Source organism: Labrus mixtus, chromosome 8, assembly GCF_963584025.1.
Source record: "Labrus mixtus chromosome 8, fLabMix1.1, whole genome shotgun sequence".
In the NCBI taxonomy this organism is placed as follows: domain Eukaryota; kingdom Metazoa; phylum Chordata; class Actinopteri; order Labriformes; family Labridae; genus Labrus; species Labrus mixtus.
The window spans coordinates 31045064-31071029 of record NC_083619.1 but is presented as its reverse complement, the minus strand read 5'-3'; the positions used below and the strand labels follow the sequence as shown (position 1 = coordinate 31071029).

Here is a 25966-nt window from a genome sequence, read left to right as displayed (position 1 = left end):
TTATGAATCAATGTCTCAACTTTATGAACAACAAGCCACACGTTCACTTTATTAGGTTTTACAAGCAAACAGATCCAGGTTCTAAAGGGATAGGAGATGGATCCAGGTTCTAAAGGGACAGGAGATGGATCCAGGTTCTAAAGGGACAGGAGATGGAGATGGAAACTTTGATTGAATGTTTAAAATTTCTGCTGATGTTTCCTGTGATGTCACAGCTGCACACCTGTAGAACAGGTAGCATCAGCTGAGGGTTTCTGTCCATCAGTCAATTTGGTTTGACACGGCCGTGATTGGCTGCTCAGAGACGGCTGTGATTGGCTGCTCAGAGACGGCTGTGATTGGCTGCTCAGAGACAGCTGTGATTGGCTGCTCAGAGACGGCTGTGATTGGCTGCGTCATGTTTACAGAGGATCGATGTCACTACAAACAGGAAGTCGTCATCTTCCTTTCTTCATTTTGGAGACTTTCTCTTTCCTCTTCTTCACGTGTTTGGGAACTTTGTTTTTTCTCTTTTCTCTCTGAGCTTCTTTCACCGTCTTCTTCATCTCCTGAAAGAACAAAACGAACGTCATCGTCTATCATTAATGTTGTTGTTGATGTTTTTTATATTTGTATTTCTTGTTTATTTACCTTTTTGTCAGTTGGAGCCGCCTCGCTCTTCTCCTGCTTGTCATCGTTATCATCATCATCATCCTCCTCATCCTCATCCTCCTCCTCCGAGGATGAAGACTGGTCGTCCTCCAGGAGAGCAGGAACCTGAGGAGACATGACACAGTCGGGATGAAGATGTTACACTGACTGGTTGTGACACTCCTTTACGGGGAGGTGTGAGTGTTCTTACTGTTTGAACTCCAGAAAGATCCTTCTTCAACCCGCTCAATGTCTGATACAGAACCTGAAACAACATCATCACCATCATCAAGTAATCACAGGTGGACTCCATGTTTCATAATAAAACATTATTTGTTTTGTTTCTTACGTTGTCATGGTGACCGCTGATGGCTGACTCCTCCTCCTTGTACTTCATCAGGTCCACATCTCGCTCATAGTGACTCACCTCTGTCAGAGTCCGAGGGATGTAAGCTTTTTTGAACACCTGAGGGAGGAGGTGAAGTTATTAATGCAACCTGCTGAACCTGATGATTGTCTCTGTGGTGTTTTAGTTCCTCTAACTTCCTGTTACAGAGAATAGATCACACGGACTGCTTTAAGTTGGTTTGAATCCTACTTGTCAGACAGATCTCAGTTTGTATGTTAATGATGAGTCCTCTATGCACACTAAAGTTAGCCATGGAGTGCCACAAGGTTCAGTGCTTGGACCGATTCTCTTTACATTATATATGCTTCCTCTGGGAAATATTATGAGGAAACACTCCATACAGTTTCATTGTTATGCAGATGATACTCAGCTTTATGTATCAATGAAGCCCGATGGCACCAGTCAGTTATGTCAGCTAGAAACGTGCCTTAAGGACGTTAGGACCTGGATGACCAGAAATTTTTTGCTACTTAACTCAGACAAGACTGAAGTTATTGTGCTAGGCCCTAAGAACCTCAGAGATACTTTTTCTAGTGATTTGACTGTCCTTAATGACATCAGCCTGGCATCTAGCACCACTGTTAGGAATCTAGGAGTTCTTTTTGATCAAGATATGTCTTTTAGCTCTCACATCAGGCAAATTTCAAGAACAGCCTATTTTCACCTTCGTAATATATCCAAGATCAGGAATATCCTGTCGCAAAGTGATGCAGAAAAACTAGTTCATGCATTTGTTACCTCCAGATTGGATTATTGTAACTCTCTTTTGTCAGGGTGCTCTGGCAAATCTCTAAAGACTCTTCAACTAGTCCAGAACGCTGCAGCTCGTATACTGACCAGAACCAGGAAATGGGACCACATTACTCCTGTGTTGGCTTCTCTGCACTGGCTCCCTATACAGTCTAGAATAGAATTCAAGATCCTTCTTCTCACTTACAAAGCTCTAAATGGCCAGGCACCATCTTATCTTAAGGAGCTACTAGTGCCATACTGCCCCTCAAGAACATTACGGTCCCAGAATGCAGGCCTGCTAGTGGTACCTACAGTCTCTAAGTGTACTATGGGAGGTAGAGCCTTCAGTTATCAGACCTGCTCGTGGTACAGTCTCTAAATGTACTATGGGAGGTAGAGCCTTCAGTTATCAGACCTGCTCGTGGTACCTACAGTCTCTAAATGTACTATGGGAGGTAGAGCCTTCAGTTATCAGACCTGCTCGTGGTACAGTCTCTAAATGTACTATGGGAGGTAGAGCCTTCAGTTATCAGGTCTGCTTGTGGTACAGTCTCTAAATGTACTATGGGAGGTAGAGCCTACAGTTATCAGGCCTGCTCGTGGTACAGTCTCTAAATGTACTATGGGAGGTAGAGCCTTCAGTTATCAGACCTGCTCGTGGTACAGTCTCTAAATGTACTATGGGAGGTAGAGCCTTCAGTTATCAGACCTGCTCGTGGTACAGTCTCTAACTGTACTATGGGAGGTAGAGCCTTCAGTTATCAGACCTGCTCGTGGTACAGTCTCTAAATGTAATATGGGAGGTAAAGCCTTCAGTTATCAGGCCTGCTCGTGGCACAGTCTCTAAATGTACTATGAGAGGTAGAGCCTTCAGTTATCAGACCTGCTCGTGGTAGTCTCTAAATGTACTATGGAAGGTAGAGCCTTCAGTTATCAGACCTGCTCGTGGTACAGTCTCTAAATGTACTATGGGAGGTAGAGCCTTCAGTTATCAGGCCTGCTCGTGGTACAGTCTCTAAATGTACTATGGGAGGTAGAGCCTTCAGTTATCAGGCCTGCTCGTGGTACAGTCTCTAAATGTACTATGGGAGGTAGAGCCTTCAGTTATCAGACCTGCTCGTGGTACAGTCTCTAAATGTAATATGGGAGGTAGAGCCTTCAGATATCAGGCCTGATCGTGGTACCTACAGTCTCTAAATGTACTATGGGAGGTAGAGCCTTCAGTTTTCAGGCACCTCTCCTTTGGAATCATCTACCAGTCACGGTCCGGGAGGCAGACACACTCTACTTTTAAGAATAGACTTTTTTCTTATGAGTAGAAATTGATTGATGTTGAATTCACCTCCTCATCAACTCGATCCTGATCTGATCTCTGCTCCGACGTCCGCTCAGCTGCAATCACCATCGCCTAGACAACCAACAACAGACACACAATTATACAAACACAATATTTCTCTGTATGTGGTTGCCCTCAGTATCTTGTTGATCTCTGTATCTGGTTGCTCTCTTGTTGCTCTCTGTTTCAGGTTGCTCTCTTGTTGCTCTCTGTTTCTGGTTGCTCTCTTGTTGCTCTCTGTTTCTGGTTGCTCTCTTGTTGCTCTCTGTTTCTGGTTGCTCTCTTGTTGCTATCTGTATGTGGTTGCCCTCTGAATCTGGTTGCTCTCTTGTTGCTCTGTTTCAGGTTGCTCTCTTGTTGCTCTCTGTATCTGGCTGCTCTCTGTATGTGGTTGCTCTCTTGTTGCTCTCTGTATGTGGTTGCTCTCTGAATCTGGTTGCTCTCTTGTTGCTCTCTGAATCTGGTTGCTCTCTTGTTGCTTTCTGTTTCAGGTTGCTCTCTTGTTGCTCTCTGTATGTGGTTGCTCTCTTGTTGCTCTCTGTATGTGGTTGCTCTCTTGTTGCTCTCTGTATGTGGTTGCTCTCTGTTTCAGGTTGCTCTCTTGTTGCTCTCTGTATCTGGTTGCTCTCTTGTTGCTCTCTGTATCTGGTTGCTCTCTTGTTGCTCTCTGTATCTGGTTGCTCTCTTGTTGCTCTCTGAATCTGGTTGCTCTCTTGTTGCTCTCTGTATGTGGTTGCTCTCTTGTTGCTCTCTGTATGTGGTTGCTCTCTTGTTGCTCTCTGTATGTGGTTGCTCTCTTGTTGCTCTCTGTATGTGGTTGCTCTCTTGTTGCTCTCTGTATGTGGTTGCTCTCTTGTTGCTCTCTGTATGTGGTTGCTCTCTTGTTGCTCTCTGTATGTGGTTGCTCTCTTGTTGCTCTCTGAATCTGGTTGCTCTCTTGTTGCTCTCTGTATGTGGTTGCTCTCTGTATGTGGTTGCTCTCTGTATGTGGTTGCTCTCTTGTTGCTCTCTGAATCTGGTTGCTCTCTTGTTGCTCTCTGTATGTGGTTGCTCTCTTGTTGCTCTCTGAATCTGGTTGCTCTCTTGTTGCTCTCTGTATGTGGTTGCTCTCTTGTTGCTCTTTGAATCTGGTTGCTCTCTGTATCAGGTTGCTCTCTGTATGTGGTTGCTCTCTTGTTGCTCTCTGTATCTAGTTGCTTTCCATAAATTGTTTCCTGCTCATCTCTCGTCTGTGTTTACATTCTGTCACTGTGTGTGTTTTTGAGGATGTGTTTATAAATGGGGTCACACCTTTTCCAGGTATTGGTCGATGTTACTGCAGGTGATTGAAGGGTCGGTGATGAAGTCAAACAGCTCTCTGACTGTCATCACTGCCACGCCGCGTTTCACAAAGAACTCTGGGGAAAAAAAACCCAACACAATCTCTATTTTTGTTTGGGAAAAGAGTGGAACAGGCAGCAGAGGGTTCAATGAGAGAACACCTTTGGATTCATGATCATAAATGTTCTTATAGAACCTCTAAGAATGTCACTATGACACAAATCAAATAAAGCTGCCTAGTCAGAAACAGGAAGAGGACGTGAAGATTTAAACTAAGGAAACAAACAAATGTGTCTTCAGTGGGTTCTTTAAATACCGTTCACGTTGCTGCAGTCCTTCCGGAGGAATTCCAGAGCGTGAGGATGATCGTGTTCTACCGACTGGGAAACGTCGATGATGTAAGCGTCCCCATTGTGATACCTAAACAGGTGAGAAAAAAGTTAACTACAGTTGGGAGTTTTTTTCAAGAGGTTGTGAGTTCTGGATGTGGTCTCATACAGAATGTTGAACTCGCTGAGGTCTGCATGGACTAGTCGGGCCTCCTGGAACATCTTCCTCATGTTCTGTAGAACCTGCAGGTAGAGCTCACGAGCCTTCGAGTCTGACAGCGATGCGTTCTTCAGCAGAGGAGCAGGCCTGACCAATCGAACCCAGAGACAATGATCAAGAATGATCAATACCTGATACATGAGTCATTTTTAATTTCTATGATCAATCACTCTGATTGGTTCTTACATGTTGTCTTTTCCAATGAAGCTCATTAGCAGCACGTGACTCCTCAGAAGAAGAGGTTCTGGACTTGGGATTCCTGCGGTCTGCAGCCTGAAACATGAGACACAATCAGGTTCTACTGGGTTCTTTGGAAAATACTATCAGGTTCTACCGAGTTCTAAAGAAAATACCATCTGGTTCTACTGGGTTCTTTGGAAAACACAATCAGGTTCTACTGGGTTCTTTGGAAAACACAATCAGGTTCTACTGGGTTCTAAAGAAAATACCATCAGGTTCTACTTAGTTCCAAAGAACCAACCCATCAGTAACAGAGACTGTATTCAGTCTCATCTATCAAAAATACCGGTTCTTTTTCGTTCCATAAGTTTATTAGAACACAGGAGAACGTCACCCATGTTTCATAATGAAGAGATTTAACGGGTTCTCTATCAGTTTGAAGAGGGTTATCCCCATCAGCCCAATGAAGTTCCACTAGGTTCCACTGTGAAGTTAAACTGGTTCTGTTTGTTTGTTTTAATTGGTCAGTTTGTTCTATTTGTCAGAGGGCAGGTTCTGACCTGATGAGGTTCCTCATCTCCTTCTCGGCCCAGGTTCTCACCATCTTCCTGGGGTTTCCTTTACAGTAACCGTGACGGAACCTGCAGAGCAACAAAAGAACTCAGAATATGTTACTGTGATGATGGTTGATCAGAGTGGTGACAGCGAATGTTAGCAGGGGGCAGGTACTGACATGCTAGCTAATATTCAGATTCAGAAAACTTAATTTATCTCAGAAGGGCAATTCAGTTTCACAACCTACCGAGCCATTGAAAAACGCAAAGACAACATAAAAGGAAACAAATACATCACCACAGCATTCAAACAGTTACATTCACATGTCAGTAACAACAGTTCAACAGACGAACAGGTCGTCAAGTGAGAAAGCCAGCGCTATCAATCTACAATTTCCTAATACGATGACAGACTTGTTCAGCATTCAACAGCCTGATAGCTGAAGGGATAAAAGAGTTGGAGTATCTATTTGTCCTCCTTGGAGGGGCAAGATAGCGCCGTCCAGAGGGCATTAAAGAAAACTCAGATGAGACAACATGTTCAGGTTGGTTTATGATCCCTTTGGCTTTCTGGACCACACGCTCCTTCCACAGGGAGCTCAAGTCTTTCAGCTGGACTCCAATAATCTTAGAGCAGACTTTTACGATGTGGTTCAAACTGTTCTTGTCCTTCACAGACAACCCATTGAACCAACAGATAAAAGAAAATGTTAAAAGACTTTCGATAAAAGAATGATAAAAGCTACATAAAATGCTTTGTGAAACACTAAAAGAGTTCAGCCTCCGCATCAAATGAATTCTCTGTTGGCCTCTTTTCACGATAGACTCTGTTTTCAGAGAACTTAAATTCAGAGTCGAACACTGTCCCAAGGTATTTATGTGAGTCCACTATTTCAACCTCTCCACCGTGGATAATGCAAGATTCAGGGAGAAAACAGTTCTCCCTAAAATCTATGACCAATTCCTTGGTTTTCAGGACATTAAGATCCTGGAAGTTGTCATCGCACCACTTAACAAAAGTTGGTAGAGCACCGCCATGGCCTGATTCTGAGCCCTGAAGGAGGGACAGCAGAACAGTGTCATCTGAGAACTTTACCAGATAACTGCTCTCTTGTCATGTTCTGCAGCTATCTGTGTACATGATAAAAAGCAGGGGGGAAAGGACACAGCCCTGAGGGGAACCAGTGTTTGACATAATTATTTTCAACATTTGACCATTCACGAAAACCTGCTGAACTCTGTCTGTTAAAAAGTTTAAAAGCAACATTAAAATCTGACCAGGAAATTCAAAGTGAGAGGATAGTCTCTCAATTCTACAATTCACTTAGCAGACTCTTTTATCCAAAGCGACGTACATCAGAGAGTAAGAACAACACAAGCAAGGATCTAGAAAAAAGGGAACAATGTCAGTAAGAGCAAACGATCAGCTTTGAGTCTGATTGGACACACAGGTGCTGACAGGAAGTGACCAGAGGCAAAGCACAACATTGAGGGCAGTTCTTGAGAGCTCTAATCAGTATAGAAACCATCTTATAAGTCGTCGTTATCAAACAAAAACCATCGTCATTACCATCATCATCATCAATAATATGGAGACCATCATCATTAAGTTAGTAGGTATTCATGAAAGAGCTGGGTCTTTAGCTTTTTCTTAAAGGTGCAGAGGGACTCTGCAGATCACATGGAGTTTGGAAGTTCATTCCACCACCGGGGGGCGACAGAGGAGAAGAGTCTAGTCAGAGACTTAGGACCCTGTTGTGAAGGTTGGTTCAGACACCTTTCATTGGCAGAGCGTAGTGGGGGGGGGGAGTGTAGACCTGGATCAGAGAGTTAAAGTAAGGAGGAGACGTTTCTGTGTCTGTTTTGTAAGCAAGTTAATTAAAATATGAGGCTGCATTTTATTAAAAGCTGAGGAAAAGTCAGCAAATAAAAGTCTGGCATGGAATTTAGGTTTTTCCAGGTGTTTGTACACAGTGTCTAAAATGAAAACCTTGGCGTCGTCCACACCTTTGCCAGCTTGATAAGCAAACTGAAGTGGATCAAGTTGACCATTTATTAATGAGACAACTTCTGCTTTTAGGATTTTCTCAAATGTTTTCATAACAAGTGAAGTAAGAGCGACTGGTCTAAAATCATTCAAATCCTTAGGTTCAGCTGCACAGGGATAACTGTGGATGTTTTCCAGATGGGGGGTATCCGGCCACACTCAGCGCACATCTGAAAAACTTTTGTGAATACGTCACTGAGTTGGTCAGCACAGTGACCCATCCACACCATTTACACAGATAGGAGGCTTAGTCCCACAGGTGGACTGGTTAATTGATGCCATGGATTGTATTCCTTTCCAGGCTGCTCTGAGGTCACCACCACTGAACTGATCCTCAATTTGATTTTTATACTTAAGTTTTGCCTTCCTTATTTCCACCCTGACTTCTTTGGAGACAGTCTTTAACTCCAGGGGGTCACCAGAGTAGAAAATCAGTTTCTTTTTATTGATAACTGATTTCAGTTCTTTTGTTACCCAGGGTTTATTATTCGGGTAAGTCGACACCTTTTTAGTTGGGATCAAGGAATCCACACAGAAGGTGATGTAAGACGAGATGGTGTCAGAAAGTTCATTAATGTCATCACAAACATCATAAAAACATTTCCAGTCTGTACATACAAAACAGCTGCTGAAATTCACGAGGCAGGTAAAATGGGCGGAGAGAAATTGTCAGTAACTCCACGTCTGGGGTACAAAGCGACTCTGACCACCACAGTTTTACAGTACCTTGGGTTAACGTAGAAACACACGCCTCCTCTGCGACTTTTACCGGTAATCCCCGGGGACCGGTCCAGGCGAATTGGGATTCCAAACCCAGTTAATTCCAGATCCGAATCCAGGTCCGATTTACTCAGCCATGTTTCAGTGAAGGCAAGAACACAAGTGTCTTTGATTTCCCGTTTAAACTTGGCATACGCCTCCAGTTCATCTATTTTGTTCCGGTTGGACTGCACGTTTGACAGCAGGACTGTGGGAAGTGGAGGAAGTTTGCGGCGGTTGTCAAGCCGCAGATTCTTTAGTCTACGGCGAATTCCACCTCTCCTTCCTCTTTTTCGAACACCAGACGTCTTAACCGGCCTGAGAAGCTCCGTCGGGATGTTTGTCGGCACATCGTCGGCTGTTGAGCCCCGCAAGGAGAGGAGAAGCTCCCGACTGAGAGTGACCCTCCCTGACACGCCATGTCCGTCCGCAGCGTGACAGGAGCACAACTCAGCAAGAAGCGCTGTCACTCGAAAGAGTGCCAAAAGCTCTGTAAATGTTACCATAGTCCGCATCCCTGAAGTACTGACAGATCTCCACACACACACAAGATGTTAGTAAACTCTGAAAAATTAGCTGAAAAACAACTAAAAACACTTAAAACACCTAACAACAGGTGGACAGGTAGGCTGCTGGGTCGCACACAGTGGAGCGCCCCAAGAGGTAATATTAGCAGGGGGCAGGAACTGACATGCTAGCTAATGTTAGCAGGGGGCAGGAACTGAAATGCTAGCTAATGTTAGCAGGGGGCAGGTACTGACCTGAACTCTCCACTAACGTATTTGTCCCGATCTTTGAACAGCAGGATGGAGGTTTTGTAGATCTTGATGGCTCGACTTTCTCCTGCCGACGTACTGCTGTGATAAACGTTAGCCTAAAACAAGTAGTAGTAAAGTAGTAAGTAGTAGTAGTAAACACAAACAGAACTACACAAACAAAAACAGTCAATGTTTACAGTCTGAACTATCATCTTTAGACTCAGAATGCAGGCCTGTCCATGGTACCTACGGTCTCTAAATGTACTATGGGAGGTAGAGCCTTCAGTTATCAGGTCTGCTCGTGGTACCTACGGTCTCTAAATGTACTATGGGAGGTAGAGCCTTCAGTTATCAGGTCTGCTCGTGGTACAGTCTCTAAATGTACTATGGGAGGTAGAGCCTTCAGTTATCAGGCCTGCTTGTGGTAGCTACGGTCTCTAAATGTACTATGGGAGGTAGAGCCTTAGGTTATCAGGCCTGCTCGTGGTAGCTACGGTCTCTAACTGTACTATGGGAGGTAGAGCCTTCAGTTATCAGGCCTGCTTGTGGTACAGTCTCTAAATGTACTATGGGAGGTAGAGCCTTCAGTTATCAGGCCTGCTCGTGGCACAGTCTCTAAATGTACAATGGGAGGTAGAGCCTTCAGTTATCAGGCCTGCTCGTGGCACAGTCTCTAAATGTACTATGGGAGGTAGAGCCTTCAGTTATCAGGCCTGCTCGTGGTACCTACAGTCTCTAAATGTACTATGGGAGGTAAAGCCTTCAGTTATCAGGCCTGCTCGTGGTACCTACTGTCTCTAAATGTACTATGGGAGGTAGAGCCTTCAGTTATCGGGCCTGCTCGTGGTACCTACAGTCTCTAAATGTACTATGGGAGGTAGAGCCTTCAGTTATCAGGCCTGCTCGTGGTACCTACTGTCTCTAAATGTACTATGGGAGGTAGAGCCTTCAGTTATCGGGCCTGCTCGTTGTACCTACAGTCTCTAAATGTACTATGGGAGGTAGAGCCTTCAGTTATCAGGCCTGCTCGTGGCACAGTCTCTAAATGTACTATGAGAGGTAGAGCCTTCAGTTATCAGACCTGCTCGTGGTAGTCTCTAAATGTACTATGGAAGGTAGAGCCTTCAGTTATCAGACCTGCTCGTGGTACAGTCTCTAAATGTACTATGGGAGGTAGAGCCTTCAGTTATCAGGCCTGCTCGTGGTACCTACTGTCTCTAAATGTACTATGGGAGGTAGAGCCTTCAGTTATCAGGCCTGCTCGTGGTACCTACTGTCTCTAAATGTACTATGGGAGGTAGAGCCTTCAGTTATCAGGTAGCTCGTGGTACCTACGGTCTCTAAATGTACTATGGGAGGTAGAGCCTTCAGTTATCAGGCCTGCTCGTGGTACCTACTGTCTCTAAATGTACTATGGGAGGTAGAGCCTTCAGTTATCAGGCCTGCTCGTGGTACCTACTGTCTCTAAATGTACTATGGGAGGTAGAGCCTTCAGTTATCAGGTAGCTCGTGGTACCTACGGTCTCTAAATGTACTATGGGAGGTAGAGCCTTCAGTTATCAGACCTGCTCGTGGTAGTCTCTAAATGTACTATGGGAGGTAGAGCCTTCAGTTATCAGACCTGCTCGTGGTACAGTCTCTAAATGTACTATGGGAGGTAGAGCCTTCAGTTATCAGGTCTGCTCGTGGTAGTCTCTAAATGTACTATGGAAGGTAGAGCCTTCAGTTATCAGACCTGCTCGTGGTACAGTCTCTAAATGTACTATGGAAGGTAGAGCCTTCAGTTATCAGGCCTGCTCGTGGTACCTACAGTCTCTAAATGTACTATGGGAGGTAGAGCCTTCAGTTATCAGGCCTGCTCGTGGTACCTACTGTCTCTAAATGTACTATGGGAGGTAGAGCCTTCAGTTATCAGGCCTGCTCGTAGTACCTACAGTCTCTAAATGTACTATGGGAGGTAGAGCCTTCAGTTATCAGACCTGCTCGTGGTAGTCTCTAAATGTACTATGGGAGGTAGAGCCTTCAGTTATCAGACCTGCTCGTGGTACAGTCTCTAAATGTACTATGGGAGGTAGAGCCTTCAGTTATCAGACCTGCTCGTGGTAGTCTCTAAATGTACTATGGGAGGTAGAGCCTTCAGTTATCAGACCTGCTCGTGGTACAGTCTCTAAATGTACTATGGGAGGTAGAGCCTTCAGTTATCGGGCCTGCTCGTGGTACCTACTGTCTCTAAATGTACTATGGGAGGTAGACCCTTCAGTTATCAGGCCCCTCTCTTCAGGGTCTGAGAGGCAGACACACACTGTACCTTTAAGAGTAGTTTAAAACATTCCTTTTTGTATGTGTATGAAACATTAATTGATTGGTTCTGACCTCCTTCCCGGTGCTGATGCAGCCATTGATTTCGCTGATGATTCCTCGACTCAGCATCTTGAAGAGAATCATTCGAGTGCGTGGATCTAAAACCTGTAGAAGAAAAAAGACGATCACCTGAATCAAAGAATCAATCATCGACCAATAACTCATGAAACACATGTTAATCATTTAATGATCACATGATTGATCAGGTGACAAATATATACCTCTTTGTGTTTTATTTTCTACACCCTGCTGTTCACTTCCTGTAAGGCTCTTTCTAAATAAAAGCATTTTAATGCTCACCTGTTCCACTGTGGCTCGATCTGATTTGTCCTTCACTCTGTACCTGCAGAGAGCAGCCAATCAGAGCATTAGAAACATGTCAGCTCACCTGTGAAATAGGTCGGAAGTGAGTTCATACGTACGTGTCGGATTCTTTCTGTTTCTGCATCATCGTCACTTTATTAATCACTGAGTCAGCATAATTCAGCTTATCTGAAACAACAACCAATCAATACGCTCGGTTATCAGAAGAAAAACCAGCCCATCGTTCTGTCAAACACACCTGAGAGCAGCTCTGTGTGTGTGTGTGTGTGTGTGTGTGTGAGCAGCTCTGTGTGTGTGTGTGTGTGTGTGTGTGTGTGTGAGCAGCTCTGTGTGTGTGTGTGTGCATGTGTGAGCAGCTCTGTGTGTGTGTGTGTGTGTGTGTGTGTGTGAGCAGCTCTGTGTGTGTGTGTGTGTGAGCAGCAGCTCTGTGTGTGTGTGTGTGAGCAGCTCTGTGTGTGTGTGTGAGTGTGAGCAGCTCTGTGTGTGTGTGTGAGTGTGAGCAGCTCTGTGTGTGTGTGTGAGTGTGTGTGTGAGCAGCTCTGTGTGTGTGTGTGAGTGTGAGCAGCTCTGTGTGTGTGTGTGAGTGTGTGTGTGTGTGAGCAGCTCTGTGTGTGTGTGTGAGTGTGTGTGTGAGCAGCTCTGTGTGTGTGTGTGTGTGTGAGTGTGTGTGTGTGTGAGAGTGTGTGTGTGTGTGAGCAGCTCTGTGTGAGTGTGTGTGTGTGAGCAGCTCTGTGTGTGTGTGTGAGTGTGTGTGTGTGTGTGTGAGCAGCTCTGTGTGAGTGTGTGTGTGTGAGCAGCTGTGTGTGTGTGTGAGTGTGTGTGTGTGTGTGTGTGTGTTACCCAGGTTGATCTTGTGTTCATACTTCCTCAGAGCTTTATCAGACGGAGTGGACGGCAGCATCTTATTGGACGGATTCTGTCTGTTGGACTGACCAATAAGAAGAGAGATCATGAGTCAGACAGACCTTTAAGTGTGGATGTGAGTCCTGAGACCATTATACAAACGACAACCACATCGACAACAACAAGAACAAGACAACACAACAACTAGACAACAAGACAACAACAACTACGACAACACTACAACAGTACAACACTACAACACGACAATACTACAACAAGACAACAACAACTACGACAACACTACAACACTACAATACTACAACAAGACAACAACAACTACGACAACAAGACGACACAACTACGACAACAAAACAACTACGACAACAAGACGACACAACAACTACGACAATAAGACGACAACAACTACGACAATAAGACGACAACAACTACGACAACAAGACAACACAACAACAAGACAACACAACAACTACGACAACAAGATGACAACAACTATGACAACAACTACGACAACAAGATGACAACAAGACGACAACAACAACTACGACAACAAGACAACAACTACGACAATAAGACGACAACAACTACGACAACAAGACAACAACTACGACAACAAGACAACACTACAACACGACAACACTACAACAAGACAACAACAATTATGACAACAAGACGACAACAACTACGACAACAAGACAACAACAACTACGACAACAAGACAACACAACAACTACGACAACAAGACAACACTACAACAACAACAACAACAACAAGACAACACTACAACAACAACAACAACAACAAGACAACAACTACGACAACACTACAACAAGACAACAACAACTACGACAACAACTACGACAACAAGACAACAACAACAACTACGACAATAAGACGACAACAACTACGACAATAAGACGACAACAACTACGACAATAAGACGACAACAACTACGACAACAAGACAACAACAACTACGACAACACGACAACAAGACAACAACTACAACAAGAAAACACAACAACTACGACAACAAAACGACGACAACAAGACAACAACAACTACGACAACAAGACGACACAACAACTACGACAACAAGACAACACAACAACTACGACAACAAGACGACAACAACTACGACAACAACTACGACAACAAGACAACACAACAACTACGACAACAAGACAACAACAACTACGACAACACAACAACAAGACAACAACAACTACGACAACAACAACTACGACAACAAGACAAGACAACAACAAGACAACAACAACTACGACAACAAGACGACACAACAACTACGACAACAACTACGACAACAAGACGACAACAAGACAACACGACAACAACAACTACGACAACAAGACGACAACAACTACGACAACAAGACGACACAACAACTACGACAACAACAACTACAACAACACAACAACTACGACAACAAGACGACAACAAGACAACAACAAGACGACAACAACAACTACGACAACAAGACGACAACAACTACGACAACAAGACGACAACAACTACGACAACACAACAACTACGACAACAAGACGACAACAAGACGACAACAACAACTACGACAACAACTACGACAACAAGACAACACAACAACTACGACAACAACTACGACAACAAGACGACAACAACTACGACAACACAACAACTACGACAACAACTACGACAACAACAACTACGACAACAAGACGACAACAAGACAACACAACAACTACGACAACACAACAACTACGACAACAAGACGACACGACAACAAGACGACACAACAACTACGACAACAAGACAACAAAAAACTACGACAACAAGACAACAACTACGACAATAAGACGACAACAACTACGACAACAATACAACAACAACTACGACAACAAGACAACAACAACTACGACAACACGACAACAACAACTACGACAATAAGACGACAACAACTACGACAACAACAACTACGACAACAAGACAACAACAACTACGACAACAAGAAAACACAACAACTACGACAACAACTATGACAACAAAAACTACGACAAGACGACAAGACGACACAACAACAACTACGACAACAACAACAAGACAACAACAACAACTACGACAACACTACAACAAGACAACAACTACGACAACAACTACGACAACAAGACAACAACAACAACTACGACAAAAAGACGACAACAACTACGACAATAAGACGACAACAACTACGACAACAAGATGACAACAACTATGACAACAACTACGACAACAAGATGACAACAAGACGACAACAACAACTACGACAACAAGACAACAAGACGACAACAACTACGACAACAAGACAACAACTACGACAACAAGACAACACTACAACACGACAACACTACAACAAGACAACAACAATTATGACAACAAGACGACAACAACTACGACAACAAGACAACAACTACGACAACAAGACAACACAACAACTACGACAACAAGACAACACTACAACAACAACAACAACAACAAGACAACACTACAACAACAACAACAACAACAAGACAACAACTACGACAACACTACAACAAGACAACAACAACTACGACAACAACTACGACAACAAGACAACAACAACAACTACGACAATAAGACGACAACAACTACGACAATAAGACGACAACAACTACGACAATAAGACGACAACAACTACGACAACAAGACAACAACAACTACGACAACACGACAACAAGACAACAACTACAACAAGAAAACACAACAACTACGACAACAAAACGACGACAACAAGACAACAACAACTACGACAACAAGACGACACAACAACTACGACAACAAGACAACACAACAACTACGACAACAAGACGACAACAACTACGACAACAAGACAACACAACAACTACGACAACAAGACAACAACAACTACGACAACACAACAACAAGACAACAACAACTACGACAACAAGACAAGACAACAACAAGACAACAACAACTACGACAACAAGACGACACAACAACTACGACAACAACTACGACAACAAGACGACAACAAGACAACACGACAACAACAACTACGACAACAAGACGACAACAACTACGACAACAAGACGACACAACAACTACGACAACAACAACTACAACAACACAACAACTACGACAACAAGACGACAACAAGACAACAACAAGACGACAACAACAACTACGACAACAAGACGACAACAACTACGACAACAAGACGACAACAACTACGACAACACAACAACTACGACAACAAGACGACAACAAGACGACAACAACAACTACGACAACAACTACGACAACAAGACAACACAACAACTACGACAACAACTACGACAACAAGACGACAACAACTACGACAACACAACAACTACGACAACAACTACGACAACAACAACTACGACAACAAGACGACAACAAGACAACACAACAACTACGACAACACAACAACTACGACAACAAGACGACACGACAACAAGACGACACAACAACTACGACAACAAGACAACAAAAAACTACGACAACAAGACAACAACTACGACAATAAGACGACAACAACTACGACAACAATACAACAACAACTACGACAACAAGACAACAACAACTACGACAACACGACAACAACAACTACGACAATAAGACGACAACAACTACGACAACAACAACTACGACAACAAGACAACAACAACTACGACAACAAGAAAACACAACAACTACGACAACAACTATGACAACAAAAACTACGACAAGACGACACAACAACAACAACTACGACAACAACAACAAGACAACAACAACAACTACGACAACACTACAACAAGACAACAACTACGACAACAACTACGACAACAAGACAACAACAACAACTACGACAAAAAGACGACAACAACTACGACAATAAGACGACAACAACTACGACAACAAGACAACAACAACTACGACAACACAACAACTACGACAACAAGACAACAACTACAACAAGAAAACACAACAACTACAACAACAAAACGACGACAACAAGACAACAACAACTACGACAACAAGACGACACAACAACTACGACAACAAGACAACACAACAACTACGACAACAAGACGACAACAACTACGACAACAAGACAACACAACAACTACGACAACAAGACAACAACAACTACGACAACACAACTACGACAACAAGACAACAACAACTACGACAACACAACTACGACAACAAGACGACAACAAGACGACAACAACAATTACGACAACAACTACGACAACAAGACGACAACAACTACGACAACAAGATAACAACAACTACGACAACAAGACAACACAACAACTACGACAACAACACGACAACAACAACAACTACAACAACACAACAACTACGACAACAAGACGACAACAAGACAACAACAAGACGACAACAACAACTACGACAACAACTACGACAACAACTACGACAACACAACAACTACGACAACAAGACGACAACAAGACGTCAACAACAACTACGACAACAAGACAACACAACAACTACGGCAACACAACAACTACGACAACAAGACGACAACAACAACTACGACAACAAGACGACAACAAGACGACACAACAACTACGACAACACAACAACTACGACAACAAGACGACACGACAACAAGACGACACAACAACTACGACAACAAGACAACAAAAAACTACGACAACAAGACAACAACTACGACAATAAGACGACAACAACTACGACAACAAGACAACAACAACTACGACAACAAGACAACAACAACTACGACAACAACAACTACGACAATAAGACGACAACAACTACGACAACAACAACTACGACAACAAGACGACAACAAGACAACAACAACTACGACAACAAGAAAACACAACAACTACGACAACAACTATGACAACAAAAACTACGACAAGACGACACAACAACTACGACAACAACTACGACAACAAAACAACAAGACAACAACAACTACGACAACACAACTACTACGACAACTACGACAACAAGACAACAACAACTACGACAACAAGACAACACAACAACTACGACAACAACTACGACAACACAACAACTACGACAACAAGACGACACAACAACTACGACAACAAGACGACAACAACAATTCACAACAACTACGACAACAAGACAACAACAACTACGACAACACAACAACAAGACAACAACTACAACAAGAAAACACAACAACTACGACAACAAAACGACGACAACAAGACAACAACAACTACGACAACAAGACGACACAACAACTACGACAACAAGACAACACAACAACTACGACAACAAGACGACAACAACTACGACAACAAGACAACACAACAACTACGACAACAAGACAACAACAACTACGACAACACAACTACGACAACAAGACAACAACAACTACGACAACAAGACGACAACAAGACGACAACAACAATTACGACAACAACAACTACGACAACAAGACGACAACAACTACGACAACAACAAGATAACAACAACTACAAAAACAAGACGACACAACAACTACGACAACAACACGACAACAACAACAACTACAACAACACAACAACTGCGACAACAAGACGACAACAAGACGACAACAACAACTACAACACAACAACTACGACAACAAGACGACAACAAGACGACAACAACAACTACGACAACAACTACGACAACAAGACAACACAACAACTACGACAACAACTACGACAACAAGACGACAACAACTACGACAACTACGACAACACAACAACTACGACAACAAGACGACAACAACAACTACGACAACAAGACGACAACAAGACGACACAACAACTACGACAACACAACAACTACGACAACAAGACGTCACGACAACAAGACGACACAACAACTACGACAACAAGACAACAAAAAACTACGACAACAAGACAACAACTACGACAATAAGACGACAACAACTACGACAACAAGACTACAACAACTACGACAACAACAACTACGACAATAAGACGACAACAACTACGACAACAACAACTACGACAACAAGACGACAACAAGACAACAACAACTACGACAACAAGAAAACACAACAACTACGACAACAACTATGACAACAAAAACTACGACAAGACGACACAACAACTACGACAACAAAACAACAAGACAAAAACAACTACGACAACACAACTACTACGACAACTACGACAACAAGACAACAACAACTACGACAACAAGACAACACAACAACTACGACAACAACTACGACAACACAACAACTACGACAACAACAATTCACAACAACTACGACAACAACTACGACAACAAGACAACTACGACAACAAGACGACAACAACTACGACAACAACAACTACGACAACAAGACGACAACAACAACTACGACAATAAGACAACAACTACGACAACAAGACAACAACTACGACAACACAACAACAACAACTACGACAACAACAACTACGACAACAAGACAACACAACAACTACGACAACAAGACAACACTACAACACGACAACAACAACTACGACAACAAGACAACAACAACTACGACAACACAACTACTACAACAACAACAAGACGACAACAAGACGACACAACAACTACGACAACAAGACGACAACACAACAACTACGACAACAAGACGACACAACAACTACGACAACAAGACGACACAACAACTACGACAACAACAATTCACAACAACTACGACAACAAGACGACACAACAACTACGACAACAAGACGACACAACAACTACGACAACAACTACGACAACAAGACGTCAACAACTACGACAAGACGACACAACAACTACGACACAACAACTACGACAACAAGACGACAACAAGACAACAACAACTACGACAACAAGAAAACACAACAACTACGACAACAACTATGACAACAAAAACTACGAAAAGACGACACAACAACTACGACAACAACTACGACAACAAAACAACAAGACAACAACAACTACGACAACACAACTACTACGACAACTACGACAACAAGACAACAACAACTACGACAACAAGACAACACAACAACTACGACAACAACTACGACAAAACAACAACTACGACAACAAGACGACACAACAACTACGACAACAAGACGACAACAACAATTCACAACAACTACGACAACAACTACGACAACAAGACAACAACAACTACGACAACACAACAACTACGACAAGAAAACACAACAACTACGACAACAAAACGACGACAACAAGACAACAACAACTACGACAACAAGACGACACAACAACTACGACAACAAGACAACACAACAACTACGACAACAAGACGACAACAACTACGACAACAAGACAACACAACAACTACGACAACAAGACAACAACAACTACGACAACACAACTACGACAACAAGACAACACAACAACTACGACAACAAGACAACAACAACTACGACAACACAACTACGACAACAAGACAACAACAACTACGACAACAAGACGACAACAAGACGACAACAACAATTACGACAACAACAACTACGACAACAAGACGACAACAACTACGACAACAACAAGATAACAACAACTACGAAAACAAGACGACACAACAACTACGACAACAACAACAACTACAACAACACAACAACTACGACAACAAGACGACAACAAGACGACAACAACAACTACGACAAGACGACACAACAACTACGACAACAACTACGACAACAAAACAACAAGACAACAACAACTACGACAACACAACTACTACGACAACTACGACAACAAGACAACAACAACTACAACAACAAGACGACAACACAACAACTACGACAACAACAACTACGACAACAAGACGACAACAACAACTACGACAACAACTACGACAACAAGAACTACGACAACAAGGCGACAACAACAACTAAGACAATAAGACAACAACTACGACAACAAGACAACAACTACGACAACTACGACAACACAACAACAACAACAACAACAACTACGACAACAACAACTACGACAACAAGACAACACAACAACAACAACTACGACAACAAGACGACAACAACAACTAAGACAATAAGACAACAACTACGACAACAAGACAACAACTACGACAACTACGACAACACAACAACAACAACTACGACAACAAGACAACACAACAACTACGACAACAAGACAACAACTACGACAACAAGACAACACGACAACAACTACGACAACAACAACAACACAACAAGACAACACAACAACTACGACAACAAGACAACAACAACAAGACAACAACGTCAACAAGACAACAACAAGATAACAACAACTACGACAACAAGACGACACAACAACTACGACAACACAACAACTACGACAACAAGACGACACAACAACTACGACAACAAGACGACAACAACTACGACAATAAGACGACAACAACTACGACAACAAGACAACAACAACTACGACAACAAGACAACACAACAACTACGACAACAACAACTACGACAATAAGACGACAACAACAACTACGACAACACAACAACTACGACAACAAGACGACACAACAACTACGACAACACAACAACTACGACAACAAGACGACACAACAACTACGACAACAATTCACAACAACTACGACAACAAGACGACACAACAACTACGACAACAACTACGACAACAAGACGTCAACAACTACGACACAACAACTACAACAACTACGACAACAAGACGACACAACAACTACGACAATAAGACGACAACTACGACAACAAGACGACAACAACTACGACAACAAGACGACACAACAACTATGACAACAACTACGACAACAAGACGACAACAACTAGACGACAACACAACAACTACGACAACAACAACTACGACAACAAGACGACAACAACAACTACGACAACAACTACGACAACAAGAACTACGACAACAAGGCGACAACAACAACTAAGACAATAAGACAACAACTACGACAACAAGACAACAACTACGACAACTACGACAACACAACAACAACAACAACAACAACTACGACAACAACAACTACGACAACAAGACAACACAACAACAACAACTACGACAACAAGACGACAACAACAACTAAGACAATAAGACAACAACTACGACAACAAGACAACAACTACGACAACTACGACAACACAACAACAACAACTACGACAACAAGACAACACAACAACTACGACAACAAGACAACAACTACGACAACAAGACAACACGACAACAACAACAACTACGACAACAACAACAACACAACAAGACAACACAACAACTACGACAACAAGACAACAACTACGACAACAAGACAACAACGTCAACAAGACAACAACAAGATAACAACAACTACGACAACAAGACGACACAACAACTACGACAACACAACAACTACGACAACAAGACGACACAACAAGACGACAACAAGACGACAACAACTACGACAATAAGACGACAACAACTACGACAACAAGACAACAACAACTACAACAACAAGACAACACAACAACTACGACAACAACAACTACGACAATAAGACGACAACAACAACTACGACAACACAACAACTACGACAACAAGACAACAACAACTACGATAACAAGAAAACACAACAACTACGACAACAACTATGACAACAACAACTACGACAAGACGACACAACAACTACGACAACAAAACAACAAGACAACAACAACTACGATAACAACTACGACAACAAGACAACAACAACTACGATAACAACTACGACAACAAGACAACAACAACTACGACAACAAGACAACACAACAACAAGATAACAACAACTACGACAACAAGACGACACAACAACTACGACAACACAACAACTACGACATCAAGACGACACAACAACTACGACAATAAGACAACAACAAGACAACAAGACGACACAACTACGACAACAAGACAACACAACAACTCCGACAACAACTACGACAACAAGACAACAACAACTACGACAACACAACAACTACGACAACAACTACGACAACAAGACGACACAACAACTACAACACAACAACTACAACAACACAAGAACTACGACAACAAGACGACACAACAACTACGACAACAACAACAATTCACAACAACTACGACAACAAGACGACACAACAACTACGACAACAAGACGACACAACAACTACGACAACACAACAACTGAGATGATCAAGATGTTCACAGACAACCAATCAGATCCATCGTTCTCACCTGACAGTTCATACTCGTCCTGATGTATCTTTTAGTCAGATCTCCGCCTGATGAACGCCATGCCCACTCTTCATCGTCCTCCTCCTCCTCCTCCTCCTCCTCATACTCCTCCTCCTCGTACTCCTCTGAAGGCTGCACAGCAATATCACTCATCTGGCTCTGCACAGCCGACAGCTGTGATTGGCTGTCAAAGGACAATAAAAACAAATCAACAAATGTCGAGTGGGTAGGCAGAGGGAAATCAAGAAAAGTCCAAACAAACATGGTCTGTCAGTCCTGCAGTCCTTCCTCCGTCCAGCAGGGAGACAGAGTGAATATAACTTTAATGAGTTCAGGATGGGACGTTTCAGACAGGACGGTGACAGACAGGACGGTGACAGACAGGATGGTTACAGACAGGATGGTTACAGACGGGATGGTTACAGACAGGACAGACTCTCTCTCTGTCTCTCTCTCTCTCTCTGTTTCTCTCTCTGTCTCTCTCTCTCTCTCTGTCTCTCTCTCTCTGTCTCTCTCTGTGTCTCTCTCTCTCTCTCTCTCTGTCTCTCGCTGTCTCTCTCTGTCTGTCTCTCTCTCTCTCTGGCTGTCTGTCTCTCTCTCTCTCTCTGTCTCTCTCTCTGTTTCTCTCTGTCTGTCTGTCTCTCTCTCTCTCTCTGTCTCTCTCTCTCTCTCTGCCTCTCTCTCTCTCTCTGTCTCTCTCTCTGTTTCTCTCTCTCTGTCTGTCTCTCTCTCTCTCTCTCTCTCTCTCTGTCTCTCTCTGTCTCTCTCTCTCTCTCTGTCTCTGTCTCTCTCTCCTTTTCTCTCCACAGAGATAGAGCAGCTTCTGAGGATCAGGGAGATGGAGAAAGTCAGGATATTGATTCTCTTAAATCTTTATCCATGTCACAGTGGAGGAGGAAGTGAGATTCTCTCTGGGTAACCAGTTCTGTCTGTGACGGCTCTTATCTGGGCCCCATACTTCACTACCATATAAAATGATTGGGTCTATTATTGAATTGAGAATTTTGAGCCAGGTCCTAATTGGAATGTCAATCTCAATTTTTCTTTTGATGGCATTAAAAGTTCTTCTTCCTCTCTCATGCAGCTCATTCACAGCCATGCCAACATGTCCAGTGGGAGTGATGACTTAGCCTAAATATGTGTATTGTTTGGTGTGCTGGATTTCTATGTTTCCTAATGTGTGTCTCTGAGAGTTGGATCTTCTTTGGAAGGTCATTATTTTGGTTCATATTGACAGTAAGTGCCCATGTTTGGCTGAACTTGTGGAGGATGTCCAGGCTCTGCTGTAAACCCTCTGGGGAGGGAGACAGGAGAACCAGGTCATCAGCAAACATCAGACATTTGACCTCTGTGTCCTGCAGGGTCACACCAGGAGCTGTGGACTTCTGCACTTCTTCTGTAAATGTGTTCATATGTTAAAGAGGGTTGGGCTCATGTTGCAGCCCCCCCACGGTACTGCCTGAAATCATTTGTTCTTTTGTTTTTTAATTGCACATCTGTTATTTACATACATAGTTTTAATTAAATCATAGGTTTTCCCCCCTATGCCACTTTCTAGTAATTTGTAAAAGAGTCCTTCATGACAAATGGAGTCAAAGGCCTTCCTGAAGTCTACAAAACAAGAATACAGTTTCTTTTTCTTTTGGTGTACATGGTGCTTAATGAGACATCATAATAATAATAACACACATGTTGAGTAACTCAGTCTGAGCTCACCTGTCCTCCTCTGCGTCATCAAACTGTCCAGGTACACAACCGTCCACCGACATGACGTCAGAGACCGTCTGAGACCAACACCTGAACCAGAACCTCACAGAATCCACACGGGTCAGAGAGCTCCTCACGGAACGGCGTGCTTTCTTCACTTCCGGCTCTGACTCACGTCACTACGGCAAGGGGCGAGGGTCTTTTCGCGAACTGCAGCTCAGTGCGGCCCCCTGCCGATGATAGCACAAAGTTCTTCTTCTTCTATCGTGAGTGATGGAGGAGGTGATCTAACTTAAACAATATTCAACTGTTATTAAAATAAATATATTTAATATAATAAGATTATTATTTTATCATCGTGAATTTACAAAAACGTTTTGGGGTTCATTTCAAAACTGGATATCTGGATTTGTTCATGAAGACATATAAACAGTTCTAAAGAATAAAGTCTGGGGGTGCGTTCGAATTGTCCCTCCTATCTCCTTTCACTATCCACTTCACCTTTCACTATCCACTTCACCTTTAACCCCGGAAGCATTTAAGTGGCGGCCGTGATAAGAGCCGTTTGAATTCTCTAAAAGTTAAGGAAAGGTGGGTCAGTGCTTCCTTTATAACCTCCTTTAGGATACACTGGCGTATCCTTTAGGAAAGGAGATGAGATATGACCTCAACATTTAAAGCGAGTCGCTCATCCGACCGTCCAGGAACATTAACGATGATCGTAAAGTGACACAGATCATAAAAGAGATAAAAAGATAAAAGACATTTTTATCAGATGATGTTTTATTCAACATATTTCATTCACTTAAGAATGTTTTGTGCACATTTGTATGCTTCAAACATTATGTGTAGGTTATATCTTACATTAATGTAATAATTCATTTCATATTTATGTTGATGTTGATTTCTGAGTGGACAGGAAGCTGATGGTTTCACTTTTCTTACTTGTAGTCTGGTATTCTATATTTATTTTATTTCAATCCCCCTCGTGGTGATCAGGATTATTTCACCGGTAAGAAGGCACAGGGGAAAGTTGATGATCTTCTTGTAGTCCATTTTCTGAACATTGTAGTTTCAACACGGCAGACCCACGTCATTAACCTCCGCCGGCCCGTCGCATTTAATGACGTCACCTAGTGGAAAATGTGGTCGGATTGTAAGAGCAACGAGATCGCCTTTCTCTAAG

At 42.9% G+C, this 25966-nt stretch overlaps 1 protein-coding gene across 1 annotated transcript; it reads right to left on the bottom strand.

Moving 5' to 3' along the window:
- Positions 1-25047, bottom strand: riok1 (RIO kinase 1 (yeast)). The gene is made up of 17 exons (XM_061045544.1): positions 24790-25047; positions 23074-23257; positions 12800-12887; positions 12058-12127; positions 11936-11978; positions 11648-11740; positions 9278-9390; positions 5717-5797; positions 5163-5249; positions 4926-5063; positions 4744-4847; positions 4398-4504; positions 3114-3179; positions 980-1096; positions 842-895; positions 631-756; positions 1-548 (listed from the first exon to the last, which is right to left on the bottom strand). The coding sequence occupies exons 1-17, from the start codon at positions 24840-24842 to the stop codon at positions 438-440; spliced, it is 1635 nt and encodes a 544-aa protein (XP_060901527.1). The 5' UTR covers positions 24843-25047; the 3' UTR covers positions 1-437.
- Between the last annotated feature and the right edge of the window lie 919 nt (positions 25048-25966).